The 23,912-nt window shown below is 39.9% G+C and overlaps 1 protein-coding gene across 2 annotated transcripts in view; it reads right to left on the bottom strand.

Moving 5' to 3' along the window:
* Positions 1–17,570, bottom strand: part of LOC107554007 (liprin-beta-2-like) — a 26,211-nt gene extending 8,641 nt beyond the window's left edge. Inside the window, exons 1-17 of one of the 2 annotated variants that reach the window (XM_016236360.1) lie at positions 17,360–17,570; positions 14,594–14,749; positions 10,828–10,920; positions 10,502–10,613; positions 9,190–9,251; positions 8,696–8,771; positions 8,284–8,372; positions 8,096–8,163; positions 7,979–8,021; positions 7,776–7,817; positions 7,142–7,271; positions 5,580–5,712; positions 5,349–5,468; positions 5,078–5,225; positions 4,652–4,763; positions 4,340–4,428; positions 4,119–4,241 (exon numbers count right to left, since the gene is read on the bottom strand). In XM_016236360.1, the coding sequence (XP_016091846.1) occupies positions 4,119–4,241; positions 4,340–4,428; positions 4,652–4,763; positions 5,078–5,225; positions 5,349–5,468; positions 5,580–5,712; positions 7,142–7,271; positions 7,776–7,817; positions 7,979–8,021; positions 8,096–8,163; positions 8,284–8,372; positions 8,696–8,771; positions 9,190–9,251; positions 10,502–10,613; positions 10,828–10,920; positions 14,594–14,749; positions 17,360–17,446 (1,683 nt within the window). In that variant the 5' untranslated portion in view covers positions 17,447–17,570. The remainder of the gene's footprint in view (positions 1–4,118; positions 4,242–4,339; positions 4,429–4,651; positions 4,764–5,077; positions 5,226–5,348; positions 5,469–5,579; positions 5,713–7,141; positions 7,272–7,775; positions 7,818–7,978; positions 8,022–8,095; positions 8,164–8,283; positions 8,373–8,695; positions 8,772–9,189; positions 9,252–10,501; positions 10,614–10,827; positions 10,921–14,593; positions 14,750–17,359) is intronic. The other variant, XM_016236362.1, reaches the window with a different exon arrangement.
* Between the last annotated feature and the right edge of the window lie 6,342 nt (positions 17,571–23,912).

The raw sequence follows: 23,912 nt of genomic DNA, 5'->3' as shown, positions 1-23,912 counted from the left end.
CATGCTCTTTAAAACATTTTCCTCCCTCCTTTGTCCTCCTCCTCCCCCTCCTTCATCAACTCTAACAGCTGATGACTTTGCCACATTCTTCATTAATAAAATTACAAACCTCAGTGCACAATTTGCCACACCACAAACCATCAAACACATGCTACCAGCAAACATACACTCATTTTCATCCTTCTCTCCACTCTCTGAGGCAGAAGTCCCTAGACTCATCCTTTCCAATCATCCTACTACTTGTCCGCTTGATCCGGTTTCCCTTCTACCTTTCATTGCAACAACACTTGAACGAGTTATGTTCAACCAAGTCTCAGTCTTTCTCACACAGAACAACCTCCTGGACAGCAACCAATCTGGCTTCAGAAGTGGCCATTCGACCGAGACTGCCTTGCTTTCAGTTGTTGAAGCCCTAAGACTGGCAAGAGTGGCTTCCAAATCTTCTATACTTATTTTGCTGGATCTGTCTGCTGCTTTTGATACGGTGAACCACCAGATTCTCCTGTCAACCCTATTGGAAAATGGCATCTCAGGAACCGCACGCCAGTTGTTTGAGTCTTACCTCTCAGATAGATCATTTAAGGTATCTTGGAGAGGTGAGGTGTCCAAGTCGCAACATCTAGCTACTGGGGTGCCTCAGAGCTCAGTTATTGGATCACTTCTCTTCTCTGTCTACATGACATCACTAGGTTCTGTCATTCAGAAACATGGCTTTTCAGATCACTGTTATGCTGAACACACTCAACTCTACCTCTCATTCCATCCTGATGATCCGACAATAGCTGCTCACATCTCAGCATGTCTAACAGACATTTCTTGTTGGATGACACACCATCATCTTCAACTCAACCTGGCTAAGACAGAACTGCTTGTGGTTTCAACAAACCCATCACTTTATCATTTTCATCATCCAGTTAGGCTCATCAACCATAACTCCTTCAAAAACAGCTAGACACCTTGGAGTTGTGATTGATGATAAGCTGAATTTCTCAGACCACATTGCTAAAACTGCCCGGTCCTGCAGATTTGCTTTATACAACATTAGGAAGATCAGGCCCTTTCTTTCAGAACATGCAACACAATTCCTTGTTCAAGCTCTTGTTCTATCCAGGCTGGACTATTGCAATGCTCTCTTGGCAGGTCTTCCAGCCACTTCTATCAAACCTCTACAATTAATCCAAAACGCCACTGCAAGATTAATCTTTATTGAGCCGAAAAGAACACATGTCACACCTCGGTTCAACAATTTGCACTGACTACCAGTAGCTGCTTACATTAAATTCAAGGCATTGTTTGCCTACAAAACCACCACTGGCTCTGCACCCATTTACCTAAATTCATTACTTCAGACTTATGTGCCCTCTAGAAGCTTGCGTTTTTGCAAGTGAATGGCGTATTATTGTGCCATTTCAAAGAGGCACAAAATCACTTTTCAAAAATAGCCACCAAATGTAACCCTTACAAATGTAAGGGTTCTACAAACTAGTCTACACTGAATCTCAGACATTGTATAAGGGATTTATTTGAGCACTAGAAAAATACAATAAGAATATTTTGCGTAATAAAAAGAAAAAGGGAAGAGGAAAAAAAAAACGCTTTTCCAGACATACAGCATTCACACTGATTGCTGGTCATACGGTCAGTAATCACATGCTGGTCATACAGATGGTAATGAAGAAACCGGAGAGGGTGCTACCGTGCCCCAAGAGAGTGCTGTATTTAGAAGGTGAGGAAGTAGAAAGGGTGAGATCCGTCTCCAACCCAACTTCTCAAAGCCAGATGACAATTTCATAATTTAATTCCTCAGAATTACATGCAGCCAAACAACCAGACAAGTGAAACACGGTCTGGACGTTAAGCTGAATATTATAATAATATATGCAATTTGAAAGAATTGTGAATAATAACTTGCAAACACATTTACACTGTTGCACGTGGTCGGAGGAAAGAGAGAGAAAGGGAATATCCCATCTGCTCACAGTTTCCCCCGGCATTATTTTGTTGCAGACCCATAATGCCATAAGATCCGAGCTACTCAAGTCTAAATTGCATAAGACTTTCTTCCCTCAAGAATAAGTGCTAATGGGAGCAGAGCTATCCAGAGTGCACACTTGTACACGTTGGGACATTTATGCATGAACACATTCAGCCCCCTCAGGAGCTAACTGTGTGTGCTCCGCTCCCAAACAAACACAAAGATTGTGTGTATCCGCACTCGTAATGTTTAGTGCAGGCAGGGAAGAACACACGGTCTAAAGTGCTGCCTGTTTTTCTTGCTCGCCATATATAGGTGTGATTGTCCACTGGCACTGACAAACAACAGATATTTCAGACTGACACACAGAGCGCTTGCTGAAGACACAAAACCCAACGCTGTTTGTTTCAGATGCGCTTTTAAGCTTCACGTTCTCTACTTCACCCTGCCCGTGACGTCTCGCCATTCCACTGGACTGATTTCACATATGCGTCAGGACACGGTCATGCTGAGGCATTCCGAAAGTTTCTGATGCAGCTTGAGTTCCCTGAAGGGGAGCCATATGTAACGAATCAGCTCATGGGAAATATGAATAATTAATCATAACTAGTTATAATTAATTATGAATATTTTAGATCCGCTGTAGATATTTAGCTGACCTCTCAGGGTCAACTGTCTTGTCAATTCTAAGAACGTTAATTTCCTGGTTAAAGGAAATAACTTTCTTACTGTACAATTCTACAAAAGCTTGTAGCATAAATCTGCATGATTAAGTGACTCCAGTTATGAGCAAACAATGAACCACGTCAAGTGTGATACAAGTAAGGTTTTATTAACTACATAAACTAGTCTAACATCCTACATAAACTGGTCTAACATACACACACAGTTTGTATAGGAAAAGGTTAAAAGCTTAACACAGTAAAGAGAAGAGAAATAAGAATATGAAGTTATAGAACCATTTGCATATTCTGCAGATCTGCCCGAGGGAAACATCAGATTCTTATTTCAAACACACCTTTGTAAAAAGGTGCAAATGATACCTAATTAATAAGACTAAGTTTGATACTTGCATGTCTCATCTGTCTGAAAGAGAGGTTTGATGTAATCTGAAGTTTCCAGTTGATCTTTGCTGAAGTTGGTCAAAGAAAAGAACCAGTTTTGAGTCAAAGGACCTTGATGAATGGAAAGGACAAGGCCGAAGCCTGGCACAAGCTTAGGATGTTCTGGAGCGTCTTATCGAAACCTAACAGAACCACCGACTGGGTGGGTCCCTGGAGCGGGGCCTTTAAGGTCGGAGAAGATCCCCGCCTCTCAAGATGGGGTTGTCCAATGAGAAAGATGGAAATTCCAAGTGGGAGGTGGCAATTGCTGGAGGGTTTTACGACCCTTTGTCTCTAAGCATGGTAATTTGCAAATGGACTTGAATCGAAATTACTAAAGATTCTCAGGACCCTAATATATATTGCCTATGTACCAACATATAATAGACACGCTTGTTTCGATCATAAGGCGGCAATTTCATAGATACTAAACAAGGTAGGATTACTTATAGTGAAAGGATGACAGGAATGGGTTCCCTCATAAGCATGCCTAAAATAGTCTAAAAATATCAAAGACAAAATACACGATGACAATAATATACCCAATGACCTGAAGGATCATGTGTGTTCATTCAAAGAAAGGTTTTCCTATTAATTAATTAACAAAGAAAAGTCCTTCCCTTGTGGATTTTCCTTATGGGCAAGGAAGCGATTTTCTTCACCTAAATTCCAGGAGGTCATAAATGTATCGGGTGTCAGGGTTGCCATGGAACCAGGGGCCTGTTCGGCTTCCTGGGGTGTTACAGAGTATTTGTTAAATCTAGCTAACAAATATATATATTGTGTGTTTGAGTGGTCCAGACGCTACACATATATATTATTTGGTGTAAATGTATGTCAATACATGAAATTGTTAATTTCTAATAGGCGTCTCATATTGCTGTCAATATAGGTATATTTAGAATTTATATGAGCATATTTCATATATGTACATATATTACATTTGCGTATGGGTGTGCTGATGTAAGTATCCCATATAATTCTGCATGTATGTTGTAGAGCTTGAAATTATGAATTTTCTAATCAGCGATTTGTCTTACCTCTTTCCCTGGCCTGCGTCTCAAACTGTCTGGGTTAAACTTGTTAACGTGGAGGACATGGATGGCACATTTAATGCTCAGATGATGGAGTTGACTGGTGACTTTCAGGAACAAGAGATCATTCTGTGAGAAAAGAACATCAGTTTCTAAAGGGTTGAAATATGTTCATTTGAAAAACATTGCATTTTTAACACAAGGGTAGAGGTAACTTTTGGTCTTACCACTGTTAGATACTGTAGCATGCGGCCATCAACCTTGCTTTCATAGAACTGATCTTTGTACTGTGGTAAACCAATGTCATCAAGCCAACCTGCAGATGGAAATGGGGCAGTGGAAACAATTTGGCAAAATGCATGCACTTATTTTAATACTGTCAATACTGCAATGCCATGTAATGATTATGACTCTGATGCAGACTTTCATACACAGAACTAAAGCCTAAAACCTAAATGACTCCTTTTTGCTGCATGGCAAGCAGTAGTATTTCCTTCAGGAAGTGAAAATATAGCTATTTTATTAATATAAGTACATACGTGTAACCCAGATGTGATCCAGTTCTGAAGATTTCTCCATTGTCTTGTTACTAAAAGCTCTGAGAGCCAGTTGCAGCTTTTTTCTGTGCAGAGGATGTTTAATACAAATCTCCTGTTGAAAACAAAGCATTAGTCACTGGAACTGTTTCAGTGAGACTTTCATGCACACCGGTACATGTTTTGTGGTTGATTTTAGATTTTAAATGGCATGTAAAAAAACAAAAAATAAATAATTAAAAAAAATAAATAAATAAATAAATAAAAAAAACTATGGTTGATCATTTTTTCAAGATTTATTCTCTTGCGTGCAAATATTTTCCAAACGGTTTACATGCAGATTACCCTGTTACTATTATAATCCATAGTGACAGGCCAACTTAGACAGCTACATAACCAAAATATAAAACAATACTAATAAGAATAAACCTTCTCAAGTTCCTGTGGAGTGGCAGAGAGAAGGGTTTGTCCGCTGTCCACCCACTGACGCGCCAAACTAACATACTGCCCCAAACCACTGTCCTCCAGCCAACCACACACCTGCTCCGTTGTCCACTTAGAGAAAGATGTGTGTGCCCTAATGATGAGAAGATTATAACATCATTAGAGCAATAACAGTTATTTATCCGTTATAAGGAGGTGGTATCCCTCCGAAGTCCTCTGCATCTCTGGCCCTGTCGGTTCATGAAGGGAACTTTACCGGGATGAGCGTCCAGAATCAGGGGCCCGTGTTAGCCGAGGCCCAGCTGTGGCCCTGAAGCCTCCTCTCTTGAACTGAATGGGCTCAATGTCATCTGACAGCACACCTGGCCTCTTCATCCTCAAAACAAACACACCCTGTCAGATGCTTGGTTTACACTGGTTTCACACAGAAACAGGGAAGATTTTCATAATTTAATGTTGCAATTGCCCTTGGTCATAATTAACTCACTTTCCCCAAAGTCTGCGTATGCTGCTATTTTTGAAGTTTTCTTGGAACATAGGAGACTGATGGCCGGAGGTGACTCCTGAAGGCACTGAAAAAAGATCAGAATCGGTTATGTCCTTCATTTTCTCTGTAAATCCTGTGGGACATGTTCCAATAGAAGTTAATGCTTATTGTTGAGTGGCAAGTACCATAAACCGCAACAATGCTATTTTTGGTTTAAAATATTTTCAAGGAAAGAGAAAAACAAGGCATTGTAAAGAGGAAACTCAACTATCACAGGTTCACTATACAATATTATTCCTTTGAGGTAGGGTTACTTTTTAAAAAAAAGGACAAACTTAGTTATTCATTACTGACAAAATATCTGTTGTGCATATCTTGAACGAGCGATAATAGCATGTGTTCAAAGACTTGAAATATTTGTGCACAGACAAGTGATTCTAATCCCATGTCAACATCTGTAACGTTTAAGTGAAGTGTTATGGTTATTATTTCGTAATAGTGTAATAATTGGATATTAAATTGCAGTACGGCATGCCAGACCGCTATGGCTTTAATTGAAAGAACATTACTTTTTTTTTCCATTCCTTTTTACAAACAGAGAGATGGATTTTTTTTTCCTGCAGCAATACAGAACCATAGTAGTGGTGAATTGAAAAAATAAATAAATATATATATATATATACACACATATACACACACACACACATACACATACACACTGGAATATTCCTTTAAATACAAAGTGTCTTTTTAATTTCAACACGGTGAGTAAAAATTATAAAAATAAAAGGAGGGAGAGATTTTATTGTGGCATTCGGCCCTATTGCACTGTTTTAGTTTTAGCTATGATTTACACATATGGAATGTACATGCAATTACTAAAGACAAAGAACTCTCTGTGTGTGTTTTTTTTTTTGTCTTCTGTACTCTTAGTTGAAAGCAGCTGTGCTAATGGAGCAGCAGCAGAGACTAACAGAGCAGGTTTTCATAGGCCAGTCTCCAGTCTCTCTGCCTGTCAAAGCATGTTTGGGCATCTGGCAATGATTTAACTCTCTCAAGTCAAGCTTCAGTTACAGGGTGTGTCCTGAACAACAGGGTCCTGAACAACCCATATGATAGCACTGGCTCCTGATGAAGACCCTTTCATTAGAATCCATCAAAGGCACAGGGTTTTAGGAATAGTAGAAGTGGTTTTGCACCAAAATAGGGGCGGATGAAAGACTACAAATATACATTCTAGTCACATACACACAAAAAACAACTTCAAAATTAACTACCTAAAATAGGTTTCGAGGCATAGTACCAGCTCTTATAAAAGTTACATTAAAAAAAAAGTCTAAATAGTTGGTCACTTCACATGTCATTTAGATGGACTTTTTCTAAGTCAGTTTCCAAGTCACCAATATGGACCTGACTTTATGCCAATAGTCAAATTATGCAAGATCATCTGTTCCCTGACAATTACCTCCATCTTCAACAGATAAATACTAAATTATTACGATAGGCTTAAAAGAATCAGCAGTGACTTCAACAGGACAAGATATTGTGAAAGGGTCTCATACTAAGGTTGCTGTCTTCCTCCTTGTTTTCTGGTCTCCTCTGGTCTGATGTCTCATTCATCTCACGCTCTCTCTTCTCTGGGTGACTCAACACAGTTGGGAGTGTCAGATGTCTGTTATCAGCTGGTCGAGTCTATAAAAACAGGTGAGAAGTGAAGTGTAGGTAATGCCGGCTGCTGCAGACATGTTTAATCTTCAAAAGTCTCCAATTATAGCATCAGCATTACACCACTGCCAATAACAACATGGCCATGATTTTGTCACGAACACAGTGTTTGGAAACAGGCAGGCTGACGAAGACGACAAAGAACTCCAATAATCACTTTACTTTAGCCACACCAGGTAAAATCCAGCACACATGAGGTAACATTCACAACAATCGACAAACTCGAACACAATAGACAGGAACTGATATAGGGCGGATAATGAGGGGCAGACAGGTGAGCACAATGAGGTGATTAACTAATAATGAGAACAGGAACAACCAAATATGGACACAGAGGGAGAAACCACAATCAACAGTCCACAGGGGTGTGACAGATTTCAGTTACCAACTTCTTCCGTTTTAATTCAACTAGAATATTAAGAGTAAATATAATGATGACAGATTAATAACTTAAGATCATGATTTCTATACCTCGTCTGAAAGAACAGGCTCTACCAGTTTCCCACCAACAGTCTAAAAAAAAAAGAGTGCATCACTGGAAAGAACCTTAGCTTATCACCATAATTTATGATTTTATAAACTCTGTGCAAACCACACACACAAACCATTAAGAAATAATTATGTATCAACAGCTAAACAACTGTAAATAAATTAGATTGTTTGTTTGGTCAAACCTTTTGTGCTGAACTGCCTTTAAAGTCTTCCATACTGATGGACCTGAGGAAAACAGTGTTAATATTTATGTCACATGTAATTTTCATGTTGAAATGAGGATGTACAGAGGCTGTTACCTGGAGTTTGCATCTTTCTGAGAAGAAACTGAAGGCAGCAGTAGAGGAGTTGAGCTACTAAAGGTCAACTTTACCAGAGACAAAAAGAAAAAAAAAAATCAGAAATGGTTTAGGAAATTATGAATCAGAGCCAGCAGTCACTTACACTCATGCCCCCTCCCCACCTACACACGCACACACACACATACCTCAGAGTGAGATTTGTGTGTTAAAATCTTTACAGTCCCTTTCTGCTTTCCATCTTCGCTGCTGATCTGTACTGATTTGTCTTCAGGGCCTGTGGAAGACATCCGTTATACATATATAATTATGCTACAGCTACCTGGAATTTGGTATTTTAACACCTGATGTTATCATAACTCCCTACAAGTACGATTTAATTTGATTATAATGTAATAATTTAATTTTGATTTAATCCCATTGGCATTTCCAACAACAACAAAAAAAACATTATTTATTTAATAATCTGTTCAAACCTGACTAGCAAAATATTTATCACTTGACTTTGAATATAAATGAGCTCTCTAAAAATGGTTTTGATGGGTATATGACCTCTGCCTGCCTGATAAAACAGGCAAAAAAATAATAATTAGAATTTACCTTGAACTAAAGTCAATATGTCATTCATCTGTCTGAACTGGCTGAGGAGGAGAGTGAGCTCTTCTATTCGACGATCCTGAAAAAAATTATATTGATAACCCACAAAAAGAAACCGAATAATACATTTTGAGATCAAATGGCACACAAGTCAGTCTCTGCCACAGGCACTGTAAGCTGTAAGTCCAAGTATTTGGCACATGTCTAGGGAAACTGGTTCTGGCTTCAGTTCCACAGACATTCTACACACTTAAGTCCATAAACACAGGGCAGTGTGAGGAAATATATATATATATATATATATATATATATATTTATATATATAATTCAAATATTCGTTTGTTTAAATGATGTTAAACGAGAAAGACAACGATTTCTGAACAAGCTTATGATTAGGCATTATACACCACAATTTTCTACTACAACGTTACGTTATATCGCAATGTTTTCTTTTAGTAGATATATATATATATATATTTATATTTATATACACCTACCTTTTCATGATTTGCGGCAATAAGTGTATCCATTCCTGTATTTAACCTTTGTAGCTCCTGATCTGTTGACAAAGACAAAAAAATAAATGAAATAGAGAAACAATTATATATCTATGTGAAATATGGCAAAGCCATGCACAAAACTATTCAAGATCTGCAACATTGTTTACAAAGTATAGTAACTACAGTCTGGATTTCATAAACCTCACAAATCTTTATGATCTACTACCCTGAAAATAATTAAAATTTACAGACATGGAAAACAGGAATTACACTGATCTTACACTTTTCCAAGGAAACTTAAGTGGAGCTATAAATGGTTAGGACTTCATTTTAAAGTCACCAGCTCACAAGATGCTCACACAGGCACGAGTTTATAGGGTCACATAGAACAATGAGACAAGAGAGATCTTACACAATCAAATGCAGAAATGGGTTTTATGTGCACAGATTAATTCTGCATTAATATTTCTAGCAATTTGTGTGAGGATTTGTAATATAAACATGCTTATGTTTGGTGTTGAGTCTCCTTCTGTAGGCTATATCTCCTCTAATGTTGAGTGAATGGTAGTAAGGAAAAAATAACCATTGCTACCACAACACACAGTAAACACATAAGGCAATGACTAATAACTGCTGTTAACATTAGTAATTGAACAATATGTATTTTTCAAAGGCTAATACCAAAATCTAAAGAGCAGGGCAGCTAATGGCCAGTGTAATGCAAATAAAATGTAAAGGTTAAGTGTGTAATTTCTGTGCCACTATAACGGCGTCAAAGGGAATAATAAGAATAATGACTATATGCACCTGAAATCGTGTACTAAGTATGTACCACATTTGATGAAGAACTTCTTTCTCGACCAGGATGTTCTATAAAGTTTACAACATCAGCCACGCTTTTCAGAACCTCACGGAAGCAATAATCCGCTTAGGTAAGTTTTACTTACTTTTTACTTATTTTTGGACATGCTATCATACTGCTATTGACACATAGTACTGTATGTAACTAACAACATCCGTATGCAGAGACTGCATGTAAAACTGAATGCATTTGGAACGTATGCATTCCCTGAACTCTCTCACTGCCTGTAATTAGTTGGCAAACAACTGGTTTAGAAATTTTAAAAAAGCAGAACTAATACTTTTTCTTACTTCACACAGTTATGGGACAAATATCTCAAATATACATATCGGCCTATCACTAATTAACATGCATTAACATGCACAACTATTTAGACACAGCTTTTGAAAATCACAAAGATCTAATTCAGGACAGGCCTTTAGATGGATCTGAGAGAAAAAGCAGTACCTCTTTTTGCGCTGTCTACAGACAGTGGAGCTCTGGAGAGCAGCTGAGCCTGTATACTCTCTATCTCAGAGTTCTTACAGCTCAACAGCTGTTGTAAACTCATGATCTCTGCCTGAGAAAGAAGAAACACTTCATTATGATATAGCCAAAATGACTATAATTTAGCTTCTAATGTAGCTAAATTCGTACAAAAGCCAAAAGTATGAATTTAGCTACATTGGAAGATTGTCTGTGAACAACTTTGGGCCAAAATGTGGGCCTTTGTGATTCTTAAGTGAGGACATAGAGGACACAAAGACTTATGAATCACATTTGTGTGGCAGTACCTGTGTCACCTTGAGCTTCTGTTCGTACTGCATCTTCTCCTGTTCCAGCTCATTAACTCGATGCTTAAGCATCTTGACCTCCTGATGCAGGTTCTGTGTAATAATGCACCCACCAAAATAATGTTCCCATGTTAAAAAGATATCAGCATATTTTTAAGTAAATATTTTAAAATGCATTGTATTGTATATACTTTCTATATAGCTTTTCCCACTGAAGGGTACCATGGTAAAAAAAAACCTGCATAAATACTAATCTACCACAATTATGATGCATTACTGTAATACATCATTGTTACTATGGTCAGTTTAGGCAGGGTTGTCCTATCCTGTTCCTGGAGAAATACCTTCCAGCTGCCATGTGTATGTTCTGTTCTATTTTGATTTTGTTCTAGTTTTCCTTGTTCCTGTGTTTGACCCATTTTCTTTTGTTCCCATTTCCCCACCACTGGTTAGAGTCTGTGGATTAGTTCACACCTGTTTCTGTTCAACCTGATTAGTTCTCTGTGTATTTAAGCTCTGTGTTTGGTCCAGTTTAGTTGTCTGTTATTGTTGCATTCTACTTGTTTGTTTCATGCATCCTGAGTTTTGTTTAATTAATTTTAATACTGCTGTGAATAGATCCAGCTTCAATTATTACATTTTGCAACAGAATAACGTACCAAATTACAATGTATCTAGCAGCAAAGAGAATCCTCCTCCTCTCACAGGGTAACCAGTCTCTAGAAAGGCACACACAGGACTTTTTGGACCTTTGTCATCTTGTCCCTTATGATGATGACTGCATGTGTGTGTTATTCCGGACAAGTCTCAACGCAAAAAAACAAGATTGCACTTGCCTAGAAACAAGGCTCTAGGGACTTTCATGGAGTACATGGAGTGAGTGCTCCTCCACCATGGTTCCCTCTTCGCCATCTGTGACTGTGAGGAGGAGGTTAGCACTCCAGCCACTGCCAGCAGCCCAGCTTGAGTCCACCACAGAACATGAGCCTGAACCTGCCGTCTGTGTCACCAAGCACCATACAGCTAGAGTCTGTGTTTCCACCCTGCCCTGAATCTCCTGTGTCTTTGTTGTTTCCGCCCAGCCCTGAATCTCCTGTTTGTCTGCTGATTCCTCTCAGCCCTGAAACTCCTGTGTCTCTGCTGGTTCTGTTCTGGAGTGTCTATACTGTGGCTCCACCTCAGTCCTCCGAGCCCTGGACACCACCGTAGCCTTCCGACCCTTCAGTTCCTCCTTGGCTCCACGCTCCCTTGACTCCACCAGGTCCAATCAGTCTTTGGACTCCACCAGTCTCCCTCGTCCCTCCGGCTCCACCTTGGTCAGACATCGACCTGCTTCCACCATGGTCTTCCACTTCTCTTGCTACACATTGTTCATCCATGCCTCTGGTTCCGTTGGGCTCCTCCTTCCCTCTGGCTGCACCTTGGTCCTCACTCCCTTTGGCTCCACCCTGGACTGCCAAGCCCCGTCTCCACCATGGTCACACTAGCCTGCGGCTGCACCTCGTCACTCCAGGCTTCCACTTTCACCCCGGGTCTATGTCTTCTCAGCTTCTTCTGGGTCTCTAACTCCTTTGGCTCCGTCTCAGTCTGTAGTCTTCATGGTTCTGCCTGGAAAAGCTCCACCATGGCTCCTCCCTCCCTTGACTCTACAGTGGGCCTGCGTCCTGGCTCTTATGGTGCTCTTCCACTGCATGGTACGGCACGGCACAGGTCACTTTGGAGGGGGTTTCCACTGCACACACTACCTGGTACCTGGTACTTTTTTTCAGTACCACCTTGGCCGAGGTTCCAAGCGAGCTGTACCATTACCAAAATGTGACGTTTAAACCCTGCTGATCACTGATTTGTCGGTGAGAATCGCCACTAGCTGTGTCATTGAACACAAGACACTAGACCCGCTAGATTAAATCAGCACAGCCAGCAAAGATTGAACACAACTTTTTTTGAACGAAGGCAAGAGTTTCGAACGAGCACATTTTTTTAAACAACAAAATAATGGCTGTTTCGTGGTCTGTTGAGGAAGTACAGATGTTCCTCTCATTGATAGCCGAGGAGCGGCTCCAGAGAGAGCTTGATGGGACGATGCAGAATGAAAAGGTTTTTCAGGAGGTCGCAGCAGTAGAGGCGGCGCAACTATAAAGACATGTCTATAACCCCGTCCACAGTCTAAAGCGGTACTAAACTGCAGTGGAAACACAAACTGAGCTGAGCCGTACCATGCAGTGGAAAAGTGCCATTATGCTCGGGGTTCCTACCTGGCTTTTTCCACCTTCGACTCCTCCCTGGCTCCTCCTGCCTCTGCTTCCATCCTGGCTCCTCCTTCCATCATCTCCTCTGTGGTGGTTCCCTCAGCCAGCCTCCCCTTGGTCATGCTTCTCGCCAACTCCACGTCCACCACCTAAGCCCACACCCTAACTCCTTTTTTGGACTTTAGTTTTTTCTACGGCTCGAGAATGCACCTTTTGGAAGGGGGGATAATGTCACATGTACGTCCTTGTTCCTGTGATTGACCCAGTTTATTTTGTTCCCATTTACCGCCACTTGTTAGTTTCTATAGTTTCGGAGTAGTTCACACCTGTTTCTGTTCACCATGATTAGTTCTCTGTGTATTTAAGCCTTGTGTTTGATTCAGTTGAGTTGTCCATTATTGTTGCATTCTTTTTGGTTGTTATGTCCTGTGTTTCATGCATCATGAGTTCTTTTTTTTTAAATACATTTTTATATTGCTGCAAATAGATCCTGCTTCAACTACTACTTTTGCAACCAGGTGTGGCACTGGCAGATTCTAGATCCAACCCTGCATCTACACACATGTCTTAATTAGCTGGTTCAGGTGTGTTTGATTACAGTTGGGCTGGAGCTGAACTTTGCAGGAAGGTGGATCTTCAGGAACAGGATTGGGCACCATTGTGTTAAACAATAGAAAGGGTTAAACAATATAATTTGTTTTCAAGCAATTTAAACATAACCACATCCCAGACAGATGACAGGTTCTGAAATAAAAGTGACATTCAAATCTTCATAAAGAAATACGTTTATGCACTACCAATCATTCCAGACCCACCCTGAACTTCTTAAGCAATTATATATTCTGCTGCATAAGCTCATTTCAGCCTTTCTGAAGTGCTTTATGTAATCCCAGTAAGATCTTTGCACAAATGCAACATCTGAAAAACATTTAATTCCAAATTCCATTCTAAATATGTACAACATGTTCAAATGGTCAAACATAAATGGAAAAATAGTTCCAGAACAAAAGCTCAGTAAAAGTGGGTGGTCACTGATGAGCTGTATTAGAGCTCATGTTAAACTAACATTATACAAAGAAATTTTAATTCTTACACTTTATTTTGATAGTCCTCTTTTGACATTCTACTAAATATAAGTGATTATATGTCAACTAACTCTGTTTAGAGTATTAGTAGACTATTAGGTTAGGGATATGTACTTGCAAAGTTACTTACAGTTAGTAGAATGTCTGTTGAGGGACCATCAACATAAAGTTTTAGCAGATATTAAGCAGACTGTCTACTAATACTCATATTGACTGGTAGTTGACATGAAGTGTTATAGTGAGCAGAATGTCTAAAATGGGCTGTCAAAAAAGTGTTACAAATTTGGACATCAATTCATAAGCACAGGGAATATTTTTGAAGATTTACAGATTGTTACTTTAAACCTGTCAGATCCAAGGGGTGCCTACACTTTCTATTCCACAGTGACCACAGTTTCACAGTGTTTAAGTGTGTCCAGATCTCAGACCCACCGCTGGCTTTGGCTCAGTCACAGAGGCAAGCGCTGGCTCACTGCCACAACCTTCCTCTGGGGCCATCTCCGCTGGCTTCTCTTGGATCTTACTAGAGATCTCCTGCCGAATCCTACACATCTGCTCCTGTAGCTCGCTAATCAGATTCACTACACTCTGTCAGAAAGGAATAGCGATAGGGAAGAACAGATCAAAGAAGGCAAGAGAAAATGGAAATAATGGATTATGGGAAGCAGACATGAAGTGGTCTCCTTCCTATCTGTGTTCTTGAGCTTACTTCAATAATTAGATTATAAAATCACCTTTGTGTTTTCTAGATGTAAGTCCTGATATATCCTTTCCTCAAGTGCTTTTCTTTCCCCAACCATTATCAATCATGCATAGCAAAATTATATAATATGAATAATAACTATCAGTCAGTGTTATTACACATCAACTCTAATGTTTATTACCACTACAAACATCAGGTTCATAGTTTAAATATAAGTGTTAATGTATTTTGCTGAATGGAACTTTCACATACAGTGATGGGAAGACTGTCTGCATGAGGTATCAATTCATTAACTCTTCAAGCAAAGAAACTCATACTAGTTTAAAAGAATATAACAACATAAATGTGTCTAAATGTCCCATTAAAAACAAAAGGTAACACTTTATTTTAGTAACCAATTCTCACTATTAACTTCCTTATTAGCATGCAGCATACTAGCACATCGGCTGTTTATTAGTACTTATAAAGCACATATTAATGCCTTATTCTGTATGACCATATTTTAGATCCCTTAATCCTACTCCATACTTACATTTACGGTAGTTGTTACTTTACTAACTATTAATAAGCATCAAATTAGAAAGTTATTGAGGCAAAAGCCATATTAGTTAGTTAATAGTGAGAATTGGTCCCCGAACTAAAGTGTGACCAATCAAATCATTTTATAAACTTTATAAATATACTTTTTTTATTATTATTATTTACAATGTACTCAATAACCAAAACTATTAAAAACGTATGCATAATCACGAGATTATGCATAACTAGAAATAGTTTTTCATTCTGCTTTTCCAGGTCACTGGGTTGGTTTAATACAATGGAACATTTCAGGATCATTCATGAACATCATTCAACAGCCCATCTACAAGCCTTTAAACAAACCACAATGGGCTTTCTGAAATATTATTTTAGAAGAGTAAGTATCTCACTGACATTTCACACAAGCCAATGTCTCAACTGTAAGAGCTTTGTTAAAGAGCCAAGTAAATACATTTATTTTCCAGGATATATGGTATGGGTAAACAAACCAGCTTCCAATGCATCATCTGTGTATTAATCTTTATAAACATATCAAGTTAACTCAAAATGTAATGCATAAAGCTGTCATTAGCTGAGGAAGTTGGATTTTCTGTGTGAACCAAAATGGCTTCATAACTTTTAGTATGTCAGGCACAAAAAGCTGTGACAAAAATAACCGTAACTGCAAAGACAGGGATGAAGTTTATAAAATATATAAAGTTTATAAAATTAAATTAAACTGTCAAACACAGCTTCCTGTAGCATCTTTAACAGTAAAGGAGCCTGTGTTCTAATAAGAGTTTAAAAGTTAATAGTTGTATACTGTGTCCAGCACGTGGATGAAAGAACATTCATGTGAGATGCCATGTGACACCAACACCATGGTAAACTGACCTATCTATAGCAGGTAGAAAGCCAAGGCCTTGTGTGTGTGTGTGTGTGTGTGTGTGTGTGTGTGTGTGTAAGAGAGAGAGAGAGAATGGCATGCCACTTGAATGCTCATGGGTGAATTGGTGCCATTCTTTCACTGTGTGAAGCCCAGCAGTTGTCAGACATCATGCTGAGGTCATTCTTAACACTCTATGCTAAAAACACTCTAGCTGTTTGTCAGTTAGACTAGACTGCTCAAGACCATTACACTGAAATGTGTTCTGCTTGTATTTAATGAGGCCCATTATGGTTAAATGAAAGGTGCACAGCCACACAAACACATGCAGCTTATGTCAGCACATCGTAATGTCAGAGGAAAGGTATATTTTAGATCAACCAGTTCTGTCCCACAGTAGTCACTCTGAACATAGTAATTACATGAAAATAGCACACTGTAAATTAAGACACAAATTATTTGACATAAGTCCAAATACTTATACAGGCTTTCACAAGCACTATTTTGTACCAGTAGCCTTTTGTTTTACATTTAATTTCTTTATAGTAGAGTTTACAAGACTTTGTTTGCAAGATGAAGTGATTCAAAACACTCATTTTCACTGTTTTTAATACAACAGTGTTGTCTGGATAGGTTTGTTTTTATATTCCACTTTATGTATTGATAGACTTAAGAAGTTTTTTTGTTTTCTTTGCATGTGAAAATAGGTCACATCATTTCATTTCACTGCCACCCTGTTCTCTAAATCAGTATCAGCATTGGGCATTAAAATTCCCATTTATGTGGTAAAAGTGGTATAGATTTTGAACCTTTGCAATTCACAAAGTTCTATATATATGTTATATATATATATATATATATAATTATATATACAGCACACACCCACTGATTAGTAAGCTTCGGGGATAAGACACTGATTCAGTGACAAAAATAAAATAAAATAAATAAATAACAAAAATGTTGTGAGACACAAATTATAATGTTCATAATGTAACCAAGCTATGTTCTTACTTTATACTGCATCTTTTAATCTACTTTGAGTGAATTCAGAATCTGCTGAGTTTTATCTTAAATTTCATCAGAGTGTTACCTCAGCTTTATGTTGTCTCTCAGCACTGTTGATGTGTTTCTCCTCCATGCTCCCCAGCTTCAGTTTTAGACAGGACACTTCTTCCATTAATCCCAGCTTCTGTGACTCTAGAGAACTCCTGTTCAGAAGCTCCTATGAGAGTCCACACAAATATACATGTAAACACACACGCATGCACACACATAAGAGAAACAAAGGAACTGCACTCTTAAGGAGGCACAAACTCTGCTGTTCCACAATGGCTAAATATACATAGGTTATGAGGGCTATATTTAGCCATTTCTCTTGCAGAGGCTGACACATGAGAGAGAGCTTGAGAGTTCTGATCATGGTGGGAAAAGTGCATTACATTTGAGTATAGTAAATAGAAAGGGTGTTAAAATGCAGTGATTGAACATATCATGTTACGTCAAATTTCCAATCGATGCAAAAAACTAAAACGAAAGACATTTTTTTGGCACATGTTTGGCACAACATACCTGTGTGAAACAATATTTCCCCAAATGAAGATGATGAAATGCAAATGCATATCAACCCTAAGTAATGATCACTTGAATGCTTGCCTGAAACATGCCACCAGCAGCTGCAGCCCTGATTACAATAGACTGGCTGAATTGTTTCATTGCAAATCAACTGAATAAGTGGTTGATTTCTTGCTATAAAACTGAGCACTTTTTGCTGTAAAAATAAATAAATAATAAAAGCAGCATCTTGCCTTCTTTGATCTTGATCGTTAAACTCAGACACTGAACAGGGATCTATTTCACAATACAGAAGCCCGAAAAACCATTTCAAAATGTAAGTAGCTAGTGCTGAGTTTTATGTGAGCTTTGAGTCTTTCAAAGACGGCATATGGAAAATATTAGGCCCATGTCACTGGAATTGGATTTGCCTTTGAAGGCCAAAACCTCAGTGACCACCGGCACATGCCCTAAAAAGCTTCCCATCTGAATGCTGGAGATTTAATCAACCATAGAGCTTTCAAAGCAAAGGCAAGTTAAACAGAAATATGCAATAAGCTTATGAAGAAAATTAGATTTACAAGCAGTGGAATGTGAATTTAGTCCTTGAAAATGGTATGAATAAGTACAGGAGTCTTGTCATGCCTTGAACAATCTTATTTTCATAAATGATCCTAATGTCTCTAGCAGGTCTACTGAAACACCAAAGCTTCAAGATTACTCTGCTTCACTCACTTACTTTTATACTACACTTTCTTTTTTTTTAGCTGGACACATGAATATTTATTTTACCTTTCCCCTCCTCCATCCTTGTTTGATTGATAACAGAAGAAAAAGCTGGTTACCTGCTTTCAACTAATTCAATGTCAATGTCCATGTCGATGCTGGCCCAGGAATACCACCGCTACTTAAATATTTGAGTTGCCAAGGTGATGTAATGGCCAGTTTCCTGGAATCCCACCAAAGAATTTCCACACAGATGCCAAAGTTCCTTCTCAGGCACATCAGGTGCAGATTTTTTTCTACTAATGTGAGATAGTTCCCTAGAGTAGCTATTAGATTAATTTAAAATAATTTAAAGTTTAAAGACCAAAACTAGAGCAACCAGATTTTTATATTTCCTGAATCAAAAATCTCAGAAGAATGTCCAATGTAAAGTCTCTATGGTATTCAGATCTCTAGACATTGCTCAGGTCCCTGAAAATAGACTAACTGTCACACCAACCCTTTTAATGCATGACTGCTCATTTACACATTTACCAAGCCTGTTAAGAAACCGGGCCTTCCCAGTTAGGGTGAAGCAATGTAAGCAGGTTTTAGGTTTTAAGCAGGTATGATAGTCCTAAACAGCAGATGACAATTATGTAAATGTGTAAATGTTTCAGTGCTCTTAATCATCGTTTGCTTTTTGAATCTGACATAGTCTGATGCAGACTTTGCAAAGAGGCAAATACTTTGATGTATTTAACACAATTCTTCATTGCTTGAAATAAGTTATTTTAAAAATATGAAAATCATCTCAATGTCTTTTTTTTGTTGTTAATAAATATTACCAATACCTGTTGAAGCCTCTCCTCAGTAGAGTTGAGCTTGTGCTGATATTCCCCAAGAGAATTTTCCAGGTCTCTGATCTTCTCTCCCTGAGCGTCCACCTGATTTGTCAACACACTCACCTAAGAAACAGGTTTAAATTAAGTTTGTTCATTTGAGGCATATCATCTTTGTCCACTATCCTTCTAAAGTTTATTCCAGGTCTGAGAGTAAAGTATAAATTACTCACAGTCTAATAACACTCATTATTCTATTGAGAGTTAGACTAAATTCACATATATACGTATATATATATATATAAACATTGCATTATTCAGAGATTCAAACAAATTAATCTATATTCTCGTCAACCCAGTTGATCAGGAAGCACCCACGTGTACTTGCTATCAAAAACCCAACAAGCCAGAACAGGACTAATCCGTAAAGCCCTGTCTGTGTCCATGAAACACTACAATTGTACTGGCTTGGCTATGCACACTTTTCAATTTTCTTCAATTATTTTATGCTAAAACTGAAAAGTTTCTACAAAATATCTTCATAAAAATGGACATTTATGAAAATGATGTTCAGTTTTGTGAGCAATTTGAACAGATCTGTATTCACAGGTAATATAAATAAATTTTTTATTCTTCTTATATTGCCCACATCAGATTCCAGAATTTGCAATATCTTCCATAGAACTATTATTACTGTAACTTAAAAGCAATTTGATGGATTTCAAGTGTCAGTAGTCAACAGGTGCAGATCACATCTGTAGTGATATAAATCTCAGTCCAAACATATGCTGATTGTGTAAAAATATATCAAAATAAAAAAATATATTTTTTGAAAGTATTAAGTTGATGCAGTAAGTGCTTTTAAGGAAGAACCGGCCATTGGATTTGATAAAGTGTGACAGGCTAGTAATATTAAATAATTTTTGTTCAAGGCACATAGTAGCAAGTCAATTAGATATACGTGAGCATAACTGTATATTTTGTCATGTCTGTTTATATCTGTTATATTTGTATAACCTGTTGTTTTCTTTTTTTTATGAATTCTTATTACAATGTCAGTATGTGATTTAGTGTTTTCTCTACAGCTAGTCATGACTGTGCAGTTACTGTATATATATATACTGTGTATATATATATATATATATATATATATATATATATTTAAACATTTAAATGTAATCAACATTTTAAATCCATAAATACAATGTTCTATAAACCTCAAAGGATTCATAGTATGTTTCTAAAAAGTTTACATTTCAGAGGCTGTCAATGCTGATAATGTACAGTAGTTCTTATTAAAAAAAGATTACATTGGCATCATACAATTTTGATGTTTAAGCTATTTATTGAAAAATTCATACTGTCTAGATGCACCTTAACAAATTGTAACAAATTGCCCCCATGTTTTACCTGTAACACAAGAGACTCTTTATCTCCTTCTAGACGAGACAATCGCTCCTGGTAGCTCTCACCATTGCCTGAGCCTTGCACATTGACCTGTGGTTCACAGTAGGTTAGAGATTTGACAATCAACAGAGAAGAAAGTGAAACACCATAAATCTTGAAGCGTGAGGCCCTCAGCTACCATTGAAAATGCATACAGTAACTGGCTGTGTATAGTTTCTCAACATCCTGTATGATACCATTTCTATTAAATATGTCACAGCACTTTAGCAAAACTTCACTATACCCAGCTCACCTAGGGTTTTAGAGGAATTTCTTAAGAGGTTTATTTTGATAATAAGATTTTTGTGCACAAGCTCCATGCAGTTAAAGCTGAGACTCTGTGGAATATGTCAGTGATGTGTGAAATACTGTACTAACAAGATTTGCATCTGAATATCTGCTCTAAGCAATAATGTAAAACAGTCAGTGGTCTCCATTACGTCAAAGAAAACTTAAAAGAACAAGAATGGTTGTTTTGATGTTTAATTAAATGTGTGTTGTTTTATGCATGTTCACAGTCATTTAAATATGTTCTTAAATACAATGTGTGTTTGCATCATATAGGTATAAAGGCAAGAGAAAGCTGTAAAAAATAGTATGCTTTGAACAGAGACCTAAAAGAGACTTCAGTTTAAGCAATTATACTACTGCAAATCTTCTAATCTGATTCTATTTCAAGAGTCCTGATTTTTGAAAACACCGGAAAAATTCACTATTTATGTCACTTCAGTTTGGTTTGTTTGTAGTATTCCAGACCAGGGTATTTAAGTGACCCGCCCCCGCCCCTCCCAAGCCCGTGAAGCGCCAGAGCAGGCGGCATCCCTGAGACGGGCGACCCGGAGCTCTTGGATCCTGCTCTTCAGGAGATGGTGACTGCACCACTCCTTCCCCCGGAGGAGGGCCAGGTAGAGAATCTTATGTTCCCGTTTGCTTTTGTTCCGCCACTGGCTACCCAGCCAGTGGTACCCAAAACTTCAATAAAAGAGCAGTTTCCTTTGCCTCCGGGTCCCAAGAGGGCGAGGATGGCAGTCCACGAGACCCAGTCTCCACACGGCCGTCCCCCTCTGGCCCTAGTTTAGAAGAAACATTACGCCTTGCTTTTAGTTGCCGCTAGTTCGGTCGCTGGGGGCCTGGTTAGCGCTCCCCAGGCCGTCTCGCTGGCTCATGAGAACCATCAGACTCGGCTACGCGATTCAATTTGCCCGGCGCCCTCCCAAGTTCAGGGGCATTCGGTTCACCTCGGCATCAAGGATGCTCCTGTCTTGCGTGCAGAGATCGCGGTCCTGCTAACGAAGGACGCGATACAGCCGGTCCCTCCAGCCGAGATGAGGTCGGGTTTCTACAGCCCATACTTCATCGTACCCAAGAAAGGCGGTGGGTTACGACCGATCCTGGACCTGCGCATACTGAACCGGGCCCTTCACAAGCTCCCGTTCAGGATGTTGACGCAGAAACGCATCTTTCAATGCGTCCGTCCTTTCGATTGGTTCGCAGCGGTCGACCTCAAGGACGCATACTTTCATGTCTCGATTCTCCCTCGACACAGAACGTTTCTCTACTTTGTGCTCTTCTCGGCATGGAGCTGGACTCGGTCAACCTCTCAGCACGTCTCTCAGTAGAGCGTGCGCAGTCGATGCTGAACTGCCTGGGGTCCTTTCAGTGCAAGACGGCGGTTCCACTGAAACAATTTCAGAGGCTCCTGGGGCATATGGCATCCGCAGCCGCTGTCACGCCGCTCGGGTTGCTTCATATGAGACCGCTTCAGCATTGGCTTCACGACCGGGTCCCGAGATGGGCATGGCGACACGGCACTTACCGGGTTTCTGTTACCCCATTCTGCCGTCAGACCCTCAGCCCGTGGACAGATCTTGCCTTTCTTCGGACAGGGGTGTCCCTTGGGCAAGTATCCAGGCATGTTGTTGTGTCAACAGATGCCTCTGCCAGGGGCTGGGGTGCCATGTGCAATGGGAATGCAGCTGCGGGGCTCTGGTCGGGGCCTGACTGCAGTGGCATATCAACTACCTCGAGTAGCAAGCAGTATGGCTGGCTTCATATGAGACCGCTTCAGCGTTGGCTTCACGACCGGGTCCCGAGATGGGCATGGCGACACGGCACTTACCGGGTTTCTGTTACCCCGTTCTGCCGTCAGACCCTCAGCCCATGGACAGATCTTGCCTTTCTTCGGACAGGAGTATCCCTTGGGCAAGTTTCCAGGCATGTTGTTGTGTCAACAGATGCCTCCACCAGGGGCTGGGGTGCCATGTGCAATGGGAATGCAGCTGCGGGCTCCGGCTGGGGCACCGACTGCAGTGGCATATCAATTGCCTCGAGTTGCAAGCAGTATGGCTGGCTCTGCGCCGCTTCAAGTCGCTGCTACACGACAAGCACGTACTGGTCCGTACGGACAACACTGCGACCCTTGCGTACATCAGCCACCAGGGCGGTCTACGCTCCCATCGCATGTCGCAACTCGCCCGCCATCTCCTCCTCTGGAGTCAGAAGCATCTGAGGTTGCTTCGTGCCGTTCACATCCCAGGCGAGCTCAATCGTGCAGCCGACGAGCTCTCACGTCAGCCCGCCCTTCCGGGAGAATGGCGACTCCACCCCGAGACAGTCCAGCTGATTTGGAGACACTTTGGGGACGCTCAGGTAGACCTGTTTGCCTCCCCGGACACGTCCCATTGCCAGTTGTTTTACTCCCTAGCCGAGGAACCCCTCGGCACCCCTCGGCACGGACGCACTGGCCTACGCAAATATGCGTTTCCCCCAGTGAGCCTTCTCGCACACACACTGTGCAAGGTCAGGGAGGACGAGGAGCAGGTCCTCTTGGTAGCGCCATATTGGCCCAGTCGGACTTGGTTCCCCAAACTGATGCTCCTCGCAACAGCCCCTCCTTGGCGAAGTCCTCTGAGGAGGGATCTCCTTTCTCAAAGAGGGGACACCCTCTGGCACCCGCGTCCAGTCTTGTGGAATCTCCACTTATGGTCCCTGGACGAGATGAAGAGGTTCTAGGTGGGCTACCTCCAGCGGTAGTAAACACCATCACTTCAGCTAGAGCCCCGTCTACCAGACACGCTTACAGGCTGAAGTGGAACCTGT

Source organism: Sinocyclocheilus grahami, unplaced genomic scaffold (assembly GCF_001515645.1).
Source record: "Sinocyclocheilus grahami isolate Dianchi unplaced genomic scaffold, SAMN03320097.WGS_v1.1 scaffold489.1, whole genome shotgun sequence".
Taxonomy (NCBI): domain Eukaryota; kingdom Metazoa; phylum Chordata; class Actinopteri; order Cypriniformes; family Cyprinidae; genus Sinocyclocheilus; species Sinocyclocheilus grahami.
This window is presented reverse-complemented; position numbering and strand designations above follow the sequence as displayed.